Source organism: Eumetopias jubatus, unplaced genomic scaffold (genome assembly GCF_037043125.1).
Source record: "Eumetopias jubatus isolate StellerSeaLion01/CBP00866 unplaced genomic scaffold, mEumJub1_p1.0 scaffold_6, whole genome shotgun sequence".
NCBI classification, from domain to species: domain Eukaryota; kingdom Metazoa; phylum Chordata; class Mammalia; order Carnivora; family Otariidae; genus Eumetopias; species Eumetopias jubatus.
Window position 1 is genome coordinate 28,410,088 of NW_028274812.1, and position 14,749 is coordinate 28,424,836.

The window sequence follows — 14,749 nt, forward strand, 5'->3', positions numbered from 1 at the left end:
TTTAAGTTTTTTCCACAACCGGATGGAAGTAATTCTTTTTGTTGTATTAAATATCTCTGGATACATCTTTACATTAAAACCCACCCCCTTTTTTAAGGTGGGAGGGGCCAAGGGAGAGGGGGAGAGAGCATCTCAATCAGGCTCTACATCCAGCGCAGAGCCCGTTGCGGGACTCGATCTCATGACCCTGAGATCATGACCTGAGCTGAAATCAAGAGTTAGGCACTTAACCAACTGAGCCACCCAGGTGTCCAAGCCTACCCTTTTTAAACAAGACCAAAAGTGCAGATGTTGGTCAGGTCCCCAAACCAGCCCACAAAAGCCCTTTGGACCTATAATATCCTTCTGAAGTCCACTCATCATTTCTGAGGAAGTTTAAAGGGTAAAGAATAGAGAGTACCTTTGCAGCAGGATCTGGATGGTGCTCTGCTCAGGAGAGGCGCACTGTCAAATGCACCCTTTGGATGCTGAATCAGACTCCCTGACACCGGAGATGCTCATTTGTGTAAGCACGTTCATGCGTGCACGTGGACACACGGATTCGAACAGAAGTAACGGTCATGTAAGTGGATGAACTGCCCCAGACAGAAAACACTTCCAAGCAGACAGCGTTCCTTTGTAGCACAGTGGCCCACACATCAAAAAGCCGGAAGCAACATGTTCGTCTGTTGTGAAAACAAAGCTAATGTCAAAAAAAAGTTTGCTGTTTCAACTGCTGGCAAACATGTAGCTGATTTTTCACTAAGATAAGCTTCCAACTTCTGAATAACTCACATTTTTCTTCTTGAACATATTTTCATGTTATTATGATATTGCCTGTGAATCTTTACTTTGGGTGTAATTTAGTTGGTGGTAAGAAAAGAAACAAAGTTTATAATTGTTCCCAGTCTCGTTTTAATTCCCTTAATGACAACTTTCAAGCTTTTCAATATAATCTTGTCTCATGAAAACATAAACATGAGAGGGAGTTCCCAAATGAAACCATACGGAGGGAGAGAACTTGGTGCTACACTGATTGTAATAGAATCCTAGAAACTGTAATTATCACAGCCTGATTGAGGAATTTAATTTTAATGATGCGGTAACAAAATGTACAATAGGAGATAGAAACGAGCATAATAAAAATCTCGTTTCTTAAAGTTAAATGAGGATAAATGACACCCTACCACGTTCCTTACACAAAGTAGAAGAATTCAGCTTGAGAAAGGAAACCCGTTTCAATATTATTATTATATTTTTAATATATAAACTTGTCCATCGGTTCATTCTTACAACGAATTACCTCATCGGTGCGTAAGGAATTGTTTCTAGGATGGATTCTGAAGTGAGGCCCTTTTGATTGAAAGGCATCAACACACTTTACAAAGGGCAGTCGAAGTTCTGGGGGCACCTTGGAGGTGGCTTCACGTACCTGACGGAGGTGGGGTCTTAGGGAATTCCAGCCACAGTGCCTAGCCGAGCCCCACAGAGACTGAAACTTGTGTGGGATTCTGATTACTTCATGTTCCAGGAGTTTGTACACGCCTTCTTAGCTTCGGCTGCTAATGACCCCCTTGGCGTGCCATTTCTATTTCCGTCCATTTCCTTCTCCTCTCCATGTAGATGGTCGTTCTCAATCCCATTGCTTCTGCTCTCCCTTCCTTACAGCTAGAGGTACTCTTGCTGCTATTTTGTGACTTGTCTCTCTGGGCTGACTTTGAGCTTAAGATCCTATGGCTCATTGCCTGATCTCTCTTTAGTTCGCCATTAAAATTTCTGAGTGGTATTGCCTCAGCCTGTCTGTGTTTGGGGAAAGCTCTGTATATCTGACTAAATCATAGCTATTGGCTGACGTGTGGGGTAGGTATCCTTCCTCCCAAAGTCTGATTATTTCTTGGGTGGTTGGTGGGGCTAGTGGGGCATAGAGTTCCAATATGGCCTTTTCCCATGGGGGGGGCGCTTTGAAGCCCAGTTCCCAACAGGGTCTGTGGCAATGGCAGGCTCATGATGAATGTGTCTAGCACAGATCAACTGACAGGTTTTATTCACAGGGGGCTGAAGAACCTAAACTAAAATGGGAACATATCACAACCCTCACCGCAAGCCTCAGAGAATTTGTGAGATCCACGGACCGAAAAATCATCGCCACCACACTGTCCAAGCTGAAGCTAGAACTTGACTTCGACAGCCACGGCATTAGCCAAGTCCAGGTGGTGCTCTTCAGTTTTCAGGATGCTGTAAGTATGATCTTTTGCCAATGTTTTTCCACAAATGCCCAACCAAAATTGGAAAAACAGGATAAAACATAAGTTCCGTTATCTTTTCTTTCTTTAATAATCCTGATGACCTCTTTTTTTTCGATGGTAAATAAGTGCGAGCTGGTTGCCTCTCTGTGTGCTTCTAAGGAGCAGATTTGTTGTTATATGTTTGTATCCCCCAAAGTTAGATACCCATGAAATCGAACTCTGTGGGAAATAGCAAAACTAACAAACATCTCCCATGGCTGAACTCTGTTCTTATGAAATCATGTAGCAGGTCACTATTTTGGTGACTTTAGCCACAGAACTCATCTTAGTCGTGCGCTTTCTAATTCTGTATGAGAACTGCCATCTAGTGGTCATCGAGGAAAATGCAACCGTGCAGATTGGAATGATCGCCGCTGAATAAAATCAACACTTTTCTTTTTTCCCCACTTTTTCTCTGGTTTCCATATGCAACACTTTAAACATGTTTGTTTAATACACATTAATTCATCACTGAATGAAAACTAATCCACGAGAGATTGCTAAAGGCTCCGTCCTCTCCAATGGAGTTGCTATGCAACACCAAGTAGAAGCCAGTCTTTCAAAAGCCTGATTCAACCCTGTAGGTGCTCTTCGTGAGTGAGACTTATCTGTGGAACTCTGTACCAGAAAAGCCTGAAGCCACTCCTAGAAGCCCTTCGCAGGATGCGGGAGCCTGAAATAAGAGAGTTCCTGGCAGTGCCTCTGGTGTAAATATGAAAGCACTGTGCACGATGGTATTTAAATTCCCCAAATTAACTCACTGCTAATGTATTTATTTCTCCTCATAGATGTCTTGACAATTGTATTTGGTGCATCAGATGATCCCTGCTTTAAAACCAAACTACAGTCCCTCAAGAGCCACTTGTGTTCTCTGAAACTCTCCGTAAGCCCCTTGGTCCTTGTGCTGTACTGTGGACTGGGACAACACTCCTGACTTGACTGAGGTCATGGATGATGAAAGCAACTGGCAGTGCCTATCACTAATAATTAAATGCTAAAGGCACACTTCACTGCAACTAGGGAAACCTAACCATCTGCAAATAGAACGAAATAATTTGGTGATTTTGCACTTGCCCACACCTTTGGCTTCCAGCCTAGAGGCTGGAAAACAAACTGGCCAGTAGAATTCAGATTGAGAGTAGTTTAGTTGTAATCGTAGGCCTTGAGCCCAGGTCACACACTCTCTCTCTCTCTCTCTCTCTCTCTCTCTCTCTCTCTCTCACACACACACACACACACACACACACGCACACCTGCTGTTACTCACTCACCATCCAGGATAGGAATGAACCCAAAGAATGTACCCTGTTTAATGAAGAGCTATGGGGAGCGGGTCATAGTTATAGAGGATCCCTCTCCCATCTTCTGTGTGTGACTCATGAGAGAAATGTTCTAGTTTACTAAATGCTATATACCCTACATTAGTCAAATAAGCAGGCAATTCCTTTAAGAAATGAAGGTACAAGAACAAACTCATTCTGAAAGGATTTCCTAGAACAAGTGTGAGCCTAGCAATGGTTCACTTCTTTTTGGGAGCAACTACTATGAGGAATTCTTCAGACCGAGGAATCCTCCTTTCAAAACTGGGGGATTTTGATGAAGATAGACCAAGGGCAGGAATAAGCAACTGGAACTCTCTGGGCGTGGGATTGCAGCTAGGTCACCTCCCTTGCTTCTTCTAAATTCTCTGGTCAGAGCCCAGACCTTTTCTTGGAGGGTTGTGTCGACCAGCAATTTGTGAAGTGATGATAATGGTTATTTTTTTTTTAAGATTTCATTTATTTATTTGACAGAGAGAGACACAGCGAGAGAGGGAACACAGCAGGGGGAGTGGGAGAGGGAGAAGCAGGCTTCCCGCCGAGCAGGGAGCCCAATGCGGGGCTCGATCCCAGGACTCTGGGATCATGACCTGAGCCAAAGGCAGATGCTTAATGACTGAGCCACCCAGGCACCCCAGTAATGGTTATTTTTAAAAAGATAATGCATATGGCTTATACCAACAATGGGATATTATTCACCCTTGAAAAAGAAGGAAGTTCTGACACATTATACTAAGTGAAATAAGCCCATCACAAAAATACCACGTGATTCCACTTATATGAGAGACCCAGAGGAATCAAATTCATAGAGATGGAAAGTAGAATGGTGGTCACCAGGGGCTGGGAGCTGAAGGCAGTGGGGAGTTATTGTTTAACGGGTGTAGAGTTTCAGTTTTGCAAGATGAAAAGAATTCTGGAGATGGATGGTGGTGATGGTTGCACAACAGTGTGAACGTACTTAATGCCACTGAACTATATACTTAAAAGTGATTAAGGTGGCAAATTTTATGGTATGTGTATTTGACCATAATTTAAAAAAAAAAGGTAATGCATGTATCCATTTCAGTGTCTATTTAAATGTGTGAAATAGTATTAGTGACTAAAAAAAGATACCCTTATAACACAAACTTTCAATGTGAACAGCCTTTCTGGAATATTCTAGCAGGTTCCTCCTCTGTTTGCCGAGATATAAAAATGGTGGGAAGGAAGATAAGGCAGGTGCCTTGGCAAATCTGTAGGTAGCACACACATGCTTATTTCCTCCCTTATCTGCTTTTCTAAGTCACCAGACTAAGCTGAAGCACCTGGTTATATTAAACCTCAGAGTCACAACACTAGAGACCATTGTTTATTTTTATTTCAAACCCCTCAGATTCTTTTTTCCTCCTTTACCACCTCCATCGTCCAGTTTGCAGACGCCATGAAAAGTGGAAGTAGCTTGTTCTGAGTCCCAAAGAAGCCACATTTCATTTAACCAGACTGCCTTTGATTTGCTCACATGGGGAATCACCAGACTTTAATTTGAAGTGGCCGTTTTTCATTGTTTCCCAGCAACGTAAAGAAATTATTCACAATTCAAGGTGAAGAAACCTTTTAGTTGTTTTTGTTGATAGAATGTCATCCACATGCTTGTGTCATCTAGGTTATTTGCAATTAAACATTAAAGTAGACTAAATGTCACCCTCTTTCTCCAGGTCAATAAAGTTCTTCGGAATCATAATATCAAACCACACTGGATGTTTGCCTTAGACAGTATCATCCGAAAGGCGGTGCAGACAGCCATTACCATTCTGGTTCCAGGTCAGAAATATTTAATTACTTCGCCAATATTTAGTGTTTGACATTTTAAATTACTGTTGATCTCTCATTTATGGGTGGCTTCCTTACTGCCTTTCAGACCAAGTTAGCCCTTTTTTAAAACTGTTTGAAGCCACCAAATAATATTTATCTAGTGCATCTAGTCCACGTGAGGTACACCAAGCCAAATGTTTACTATGGGTGAGGAAGATTGCTTCCTTGTCTTTAAAGAGTGTATTTGGACATGGAGAGAAAGAGAAAATTATGCAGGTGACCGAAATACAGATGCATTTCAATATACTCTTGTGTCATCCTTTACTGGTGGTTCCCAAACCGGCCAGGGCATTGACGGATGTCAGGAGCTCTTTAAAATTATAGCTCTCCAAGCCCCATCGCAGACTGTGAGTAAGAATCTGCTGGGAAAAAGCCCAGGAATCTGATTTTAATCCAGCTCCCAGGTCATTTTGATCCACAGCCAGGTTTGGAAATCACTGGTCTAGACAGATGCCAGCTATGTTTGCAGTGAGGTACAAAAGGGGTAGTGTTGATGAAACAGAGTTTTATGGAGTGAGAGACGCATTCATCCTCTGAGGCAAACTTCCAAAGTACTTTTGATAGTGTACTCACTAATAAAAAATTTTAAGCGAAGCTCTTCCATCCTATATGTGTGGGGGGGAGGGTGTGTGTGTGTGTGTGTGTGTGTGTGTGTGTGTGTGTGTAGAGATGATAGGTAGGTACATAAACAGATTTAGATACATAAATTAGAAATATGTTATACTAATTTATACATGTATTATAAAGCAGTCTAAAGTAGAAATTTAAAATGACTGGATAATGAAGTATCTTAAGATTTAGGTTATTTACAAATGGTACCACAAACTTAAGTCATCACCAGTCCTTCTGAGTTGTGGAATTCCCTCTCTTCTCTCAGAATGCCTTGTTTGATTTGAGAGTGAGGGTACCCATGTCAAACTTTATATGAAACCTCAGTAAAGATTAATTTATTTCCTTCTTCTGTAAGAAAGAAATATGGGAAGTTCTAATATCCCCGAACATGCTGACGCTCTATGCGGGGCACACCTCCACCCCTCATCCCTCTTGCCCTGTTCCTTTGCATTCTTCAGGTCTCGGTTTAAAAAATGTCTCCTCAGAGTCCTGACCCATCATGAAGTCTAAAGTAGGCTCCACCACTATTCTGTCTCCTTGGATATGGTTTTTTCCCCATTTGTGATGCTTGCTCCACAATTTGAAGCTACCTTTATTTTCTTGTCTCGTGGCTGTTACCCTCACCAGAGGGTAACTGTGTCTGCTTTATTCCATGCTTGAGTATATTGTCCAGCACAGTGCCTGTAAAACAGTGGACCCCTGATAAATATTAGTTGAAACAATACATAAATGAGTTTCACCTGATTATAACAAATGAGGGTAGAAAATTTGCATAACTTAGAAAAAATTCTACAGAGGCACTGAAACACGTAATTAGAGGTTGGATGTGAACCTAGGGAAGGTAATGCTAGTGCAAACCTAATGTAATGCTCTAACCAAGGTAACAGATTCTTGTGTTTGGGGGATATATCATTGGGATAAGCTTGGATGTGAGGAATGTACCCTAGAAGGGTTATATATTCAAAAGAGATTAGGGGTGAAATTGGTAAAAAGGATAGGTGTAGGCATAAGTTAAACACAGTAGCAACCTAAATGAGCAAGGGAGAGAGGGATTATACTTTGAAATATTTAAATAGCATATAAATGATCTGTTAATCTAATTTTTAAAACCTCCCTCTAAAAATGAAATACCTAAATGCAATGGATTATATCCTGGAATAGAAAAAAAAATCAGTGAAAAACTTGTGTAATCTGAATAAAGTCTGTAGTTTAGTTAATAGTATTGTACCACTGTTAATTTCTTAGTTTTGATGAGTATACCAGTTATATAAGATGTACTGGGGGAACTGGAAGGTATATGGGAATTCTCTGTATGACCTTTGTGATGTTACTGTAAATGTAATATTCTTCCCAAATCGGAAGTTTAGAAAGCACACTGATCATCATACAGTAGTTGAAACCCTGGTAAGTTTAGGGAGAGTGCAGAGAGGCACATCTTCTGCTCAGGTTGGGGGTCCTGGAGTGGGTGGGGGTAAGCACTGCTTTCACCCCACCCATGTGTGGAACAAGGCATGTTCTTTATGAAGAGGGTTTGCTAAGGAAAGCTATTTGTCCTTCCACTGTGAAATTGGTTTCTTTGAGGCCATTAGGAGTCTCAGATGAAAAACCCAAATTACTGTTTGCAAGCATTTTTTTTAAGTAGAAAATCACTGGAGAAAGTATCTTTTATATTCCTCCTAGGATAGGGGAAGACCATATGCATTTGTATACCAATATATAAATGATGAAATGTGCGAACAAGAGGAATGGATTTCAAACACTTGAGAGTTCCATCTAATTTCTGAATGTCCCTAAAGATATAATTGAGATTCAAAGAAACTTAAACCTTCAAACAAGCATTAAAAATGCCTGTCTTCATCTTCCCCTGATAAAAATTCCTTCTAGGTGACAAAACACTACAATTAGCCTAGGAAATTTTGAAAGACATGCAAAAGAAAACCACAAATTTAAAAGTATGCCATCAGCAGTGCATACATGTCCTAGGTCTGTCCTCAGAGAGGACCTAGATCTTAGTATCTAAACACCATCCTCCAATAAAAGGAATCAGTGCTCCCTGGAGAGATGGTTGATTCCAGGCCTGGGGCAGGGAAGATACACATGAGCCTAGAACATCCTGTGATGCCAAAAAGAATGGAGGCTTTTTGAAAGAACACTGGAGACCACACCCATTTGAAGGAGTTCCCAAAAATCTAAGCCCAAACAATTTGGACAATAAAATAAAATAATGATAGCCTTGGGTTATAGTACATAGAATAAACTAAGTATCTGTAAATCTATAGTGATATAAATAATTGAATAAATAAGTATATGGAGGAGAAGAGCCAGGTCTTTGTTTTAGAATTCCAGTTAATAAATGTAGAAGGTATGAGGGAAATAGACAATCACCATTAGGCAAACACCACAGTAATAATTATTGCAGGCAAGAAGCATCGATGGCTGCTAAAATTAGTAGGCAAAAGAGTAACGAGAAACACGATATTTGAATGGCCGCACAGTATCTGCTCACAAGATATTTACTAATCTCAAAGGGAAAACAGTGACTTCACAGTGGAGGAAACTGGCAGACACCTCCTGTACCAAATGATCAAGGTAAGCATCGCTAGGAATAAGACACATCAGCATCCTGTACCTCTGATATGATTCATTTAGTAGTGTACAACATCGCCTTTGTGCTATTCTTGCCAAAAATGCATAGCCTCAACCTCATCGTGACAAGACATTGGTTCATGCCAAACGAGGGTCATAGTACAAAATAACTGACCAATACTCCTCGAAAGTGTAGCTGTCGTGGGAGACAAAGAAATACCTGGGTACTGTCTCAGTCTGGAAGAGACTAAGGAGACATGATAACCAAATGCAGTGTGGGATTCTGGTTCAGAACAATGGCATCAGGGGCGCCTGGGTGGATCAGTCAGTTAAGCATCTGCCTTTGGCTCTGGTCATGATCCTGGGGTCCTGGATCCAGCCCCACATATGGCTCCCTGCTCAGCGGGAAGCCTGCTTCTCCCTCTGCCTGCCACTCCCCCTGCTTGTGTGCTCTCTCTCTCTGTCAAATAAATAAAATCTTAAAATAAAAAAGAACAAGGGCATCAGTGGGAAACCTGGTGAAATTCAACAAGGTCTGTAGATTACTTAGTGGTATGGTAGCAAAGTCAATTTCCCCGGGTTGGGTCCTAGCGCCACAGTTGTATAAGATGTCAAGTTTAGGACAAGCTGCTGAAGGCCATACAGGAACTCTCTGTACCATTTTTGCAACTGTTTGTTATTCTGCCATTATTTCAAAAATAAAAAGTAAAAAATTAAAAAGTGTTCAATCTTTCTCCCAAAAAGAACACATAGAACACAGAGTACAGTGCAAGCCCCTTAAGAGTTTTTTTTTCCTCCGGCTCTTTTCTCACTTGCATCAGGAATCAGCCTTGCCCTGATTGGCAACACTGAATATCTGTTGTTACAGTCTGGCTGTGGGTAACCAGATGGGGAAATGCTGAACATAGAGACCATATTGGCAGTGCCAGGAGAGAATTGATAATGTAGGCATACTGACTACATTAACAATAATTTTTAATGCTAAAGCACTTGATATTATTACCAGTTTGGCTGAACTACTCATGTGCCTGGTGTCCACATTAAACTAAAATGACCAGCATTCTGTACCATCTGAGCTTAAGGCAGGAGTCATACACTGCACTGACAAGGATTGTGATCTTTGGTATCAGAAATACCCTGTGTTAAAGAAGCTTGGTTTGTTTATTTTCCTCTGGGGAAAGAACTAGTTAAGGTGGTGGCTGGGGGTAAGGAAGTGGGAATAGTATTGTTGTTTGATTCCATCTTGCTGTATTGGAAACATGCACCAGCTCTCGATTCTCACACATGGGCCTAAATACTACCCGCTCATTACAGCTCCCCCCCTCCGACCCCCAGGTCCCTGGTTTTCTCCCGACACTTGGCTCTCTCCTGACAGTCCATTCTGCCTTCCATTCTTCTCAGGGGGCTCTAGACCATCATTTGAACTTCCTTCTCTCAAATGCCTCTGCCCTTTTCCCCACAAGCAAGGTGTTCCCCTCCTCCAGAATCCTGCTTAGGCTCTTCTGCTTCCATGAATCAATCCATGAGTAAACCACCACTGAATTTAGTTATTGCAAATGTGCTTTATTTACCTCTTAGCATTCTTAATACATGCACATGTGAATTATATATGTAGCTAGGTCTATAACTGAGATCATCTAAGATATTTTTAGCTGCATTAATTTGTGCTTTTAATTTCATGTCATCTTTGTACTTGCTCTTATGACTCTTCTGTATATTCCTTCTAGCTCTCCTTTAGGTTGTTACCTCTTTGAGGACAAAGACCAGATGCTCCATCTCACTTGCATATTTTACAGTGTGTAATTTGATGATGGGAGCCACCACGAAAGAATAATAACAAAGTATTGCATTTGCTTACAATTTTCTACTTTCTTCAAATTATTCGAGAGAATTTTTCAGTCATTTATACATACATAAAATGATAAAGTATACAGCATTAGGGCTATATAAGGGGATATTTAAATATAATAATAAATATCAGAAAGTTTCCCTCCCCAAAAGCGAGATGATAGTCAACAGCACAACAAAACTTTTTAATTGTTTTGAAAAGTTCAGTTTGGATACCAGAAAAGAAATGTAAGAATAATTTTAGAAAATTATACAAGGCCTAACCTTATATTCTAACTTAAGCTAGAACTGCACAATTATAAAAGGCCTAACCTTATATTCTAACTTAAGCTAGAACTGCACTTCCTTAAATTATTTTTTCTTGGTTTTTTTAAAGATTTATTTATTTATTTTAGAGAGGGGGGGGGGAGTGGGGAGAGGGAGGGCAAAGGAAGAGGGAGAGAGAGGATCTCAAGCAGACTCCCGCCTGAGCCCGGAGCCAGATGCACGGCTCCATCCCATGACCCTGAGATCATGACCTGAGCCGAAATCAAGAGTTGGATGCTTAACCGACTGAGCCACCCAGGCGCCCCTAAGTTATTTGAAAAGTAAGATATTTAAAAATTATTTTGTTCCCTTATAAATACAAATAATCCTAGTAATATAACTCTTCCATTCCGTCAACACTTTTTTGAGAGGCTAACATGTCCTAACCCCTGTACTGGGTTCTGGGTTTGTAGAAGGAAAACACCTGATTTTGAGGCCCTCCCGCTGTAGATGAGTTAGGAAATGGATTTTTGGAAAGAGATACTGTAGAAAGCAGAGTAGAGGTGGGGCTTGGTTAACCTTAGAGATAAAGGACAAGGATGTGGAGAAACTAGATCCCTTGTATACCCTTGGTGAGATTATCAAACGGCACAGCCACCATGGAAAATAGCATCATGGCTCCTCAAAAAATTTAAAACTAGAACTGTCATACGATCCAGCAGTTCCTCTTCTGGATATATATCCAAAGAAAGAATTGAAAGCAGGATATCAAAGAGAGATTTGCACACCCACATTCATAACAGCATTATTTACAATAAACCAAGAGGTGGAACCAATGCAAGTGTCCACTGACGAATGAATGGATAATCAAAATGTGGTCTATTCATGCAATGGACTAGTATTCAGCCTTAAAAAGGAAGGTAACTCTGATACATGCTTCAACATGGATGAATCTTAAGGAGGTTATGCTAAGTGAAATAATAAGCCAGTCTCAGAAAGACAGATACTGAATGATTCTACTTATATGAGGTATCTAGAGTAGTCCAACTCACAGAAACAGAAAGTAAATGGTGGTTGCCAAGGACAGGGGGTAGGGGGAAATTGGGAGCTGGTGTTTAACCGGTATAGAGTTTCAGTGCTGCAAGATGAAACTTACAAAAAGTTTGCAACTTTAAAACTAGCTCTAGAGAGTGCTTGAGTATAATCTAAATATACTTAACTCTACTGAACTGGATACTTAGAAATGGTGAAAGTGGTAAATATTATGTCATGCATTTTTTACTACAATAAGAAGTAAGAAAAACAAGAGAGATAAAGGAAGTCAGAGCTCCATAAACCCGGCCCCTGAAGAAGGGCACCCTGATTTTTGTTATGAGCAAGAGATGAGGGTTTTTTTTAGATGGTTGAATCTGAAGTGCCTGCCCAGCAAGAATAGCTAGGAGGTATTGGATGTAACAGGATTAGGGCTAGAAATATAGTTTGTCATCCACACATTACAAGTACTTAACCTTGATAGATTTCAATGAGCTTAGCAATGGAGAGTAAGAAGAAATATAAAAAAGTGAAGGATAGAATTCCAGGTTCCAGCTTTTAAGGGGCAGATGGTAGATTAAAAAAAAAAAAAAAAAGATCTGAAGAAAAGCAGCAGCCAGAGATTTAGAAGAAAATACCATACACAGGTCAATAAGGCGAGGAAAGAAAAGTTACCTGGAGGATTTGTTAACTAGTCAGCCTTTGGTTGCCTTGCCCTGGTGGCTAGTGGTGGTGGGATGGGTCTTCTATCACTCCCCTGGGGCCATCTCCCCATCCAGGGGCTCTTAACCTGTGGGTTCATGGACTCTTTGAACAGGCTTCAGGGAGTCTGTGAGCCCTCAGGATATCGACGCAAAATCTTGTATGAATGTGCTTTTCTTCTACAGAGACTCTCCATGCCTTTCATGATGTGCCATAGCATATGGAGTCAAGATCCAGTATTTCTGCTACCCTGATTTCATTTAGATTATGAGCGTAATTCCTTTTTCTAGTCCATCTTGAGAACATAATCACAATTTATAGTATTGTTTTCCATGGGAAGATATCATCCAAGTTGTGAGGTGACATGCTGATGAACTCATGCAATGTATTTAAGTTGGAGACTTATAACTTTTACACTTTAAAATTTCAGTGGTTAGTCAACAGGGTAAAGGAGGACTCACACTAAGAATCAATCCAGTAGGGGCGCCTAAGTTGTTCAGTCGTTAAGCATCTGCCTTTGGCTCAGGTCATGATCCCAGGGTCCTGGGATCAAGCCCCACATCGGGCTTCCTGCTCAGCGGAGGGCCTGCTTCTCCCTCTCCCACTCCCCCTGCTTGTGTTCCCTCTCTCACTGTCTCTCTCTCTGTCAAATAAATAAATAAAATCTTAACAAAAAAAAGAATCAATCCAATTGTCAAAACCAGTCTTACTAGAGTGAATATAAGCACATGTTGCATTTTCAGGACCCCCTCCACCCCCTTACACTTTGACCATTATGAGCAAAAAGTATTCTGTGTATTTACTTTTATTTAGATAATCTCACTATATCTCAGTTTCCTCATTTCTAAGTGAGTTAATAGTTGCCAGATATTACATAATATAAAAAATGAATTTTACTTGTATAAACAAATGTTTATATTAACAGGTTTTTACATAATTGCCTTTCTGATTTTAGCATTTTCCCACATCTTTTTTTTTTTTAATTTGTCAGAGAGAGAGAGCACAAGCAGGGGGGGGAGCGGCAGAGAGAGAAGCAGGCTCTCTGCTGAGCAAGGAGCCTGTTGCAGGACTCGATCCCAGGACCCTGGGATCATGACCTGAGCCAAAGGTAGACACTTAACTGACTGAGCCACCCGCGCATCCCCCCACGTATCTCTTTATTTTATTTTATTTATTTATTTGAGAGAGAGAGTGCGAGAGCGAGCAAGGGGAGAGGCAGAAAGAGAGAAGCAGACTCCCCGCTGAGCAGGGAGCCCGACGTAGGGCTCAATTCCAGGACCCTGGGATCATAACCTGAGCCGAAGGTAGATGTTTAACCAACTGAGCCACCCAGGCACCCTTTCCCACATATCTTCTGTGTGGTGTGGCCATTTTTCTTGTTTGAATTAGGTCATTCTGAGTCAATACATCCTGTGAATTTTGCAGATTCACTGGAAGAAAAACTGTAAATTAATGCCCAGAAATCCATCCCTACATTTGGAAAAGCAGTTTGGAATACATATCTCATTGATAGCAGGGGAGAGGACATTCATGTCAGAAGAAATTACAGCAGTCAGTCATATTTCATTAACACTGTTGTTGGTGTTATGCCTAACAGAACTGAGGCCACATTTCAGCCTCGCATCTGAGAGTGATACCGCTGATCAAGAAGACTTGGATGCAGAAGATGACCATGAGGAACGGCCTTCGAACCAAACTATCCGAAGACCTCATGCTGTCATTGAAGATGCTGTGGCTACCTCAGGGGTGAGCACGCTCAGTTCTACTGTATCCCACGACTCTCAAAATGCTCACCGGTCCCTCAATGTGCAACTTGGAAGGATGAAAATAGAAACTAATAGGTAAGTCCTATTCTGACATGGGTGGGGTTCCTTTCCCTTACTTTTATATAAGTGCATGTGTTTTGGGTCTGTTTTAAAGTTTGGTCCACAGATGGGGCACCTGGATGGCTCAGTCAGTTAAGCATCCAACTCTTAATTTTGGCTCAGGTCATGATCTCAGGGTCGTGAGGTCAAGCCCCACATTGGGCTCCACCACTGAGCATGGAGCCTGCTTAAGATTTTCTCTCTCCCTTTCCCCCACCCTCTCAAAAAAATTAAAGTTTGGTCCAGAGAACACAAAATGATTCCTTTATCCCATTCACATAAACTTGGTTTGATATCCTTCTTAATCAAACAAGAGAGATTTGTCTTAGTCTCTTTAGTCAAAATCATTTTCTGCTCTACCAATTCAAGCCTTGTTCAGCACCATTCTTTGATCTCTGCTTTATCTCCAAATACACTGAGATTT

At 41.1% G+C, this 14,749-nt stretch overlaps 1 protein-coding gene across 1 annotated transcript in view; it reads left to right on the forward strand.

Moving 5' to 3' along the window:
• Window positions 1-14,749, forward strand: part of MAP3K5 (mitogen-activated protein kinase kinase kinase 5) — a 193,940-nt gene that overhangs the window by 169,077 nt on the left and 10,114 nt on the right. The window contains exons 24-26 of the mRNA XM_028121389.2: window positions 2,031-2,216; window positions 5,278-5,383; window positions 14,058-14,301. Of these exons, the coding sequence (XP_027977190.1) occupies window positions 2,031-2,216; window positions 5,278-5,383; window positions 14,058-14,301 (536 nt within the window). The remainder of the gene's footprint in view (window positions 1-2,030; window positions 2,217-5,277; window positions 5,384-14,057; window positions 14,302-14,749) is intronic.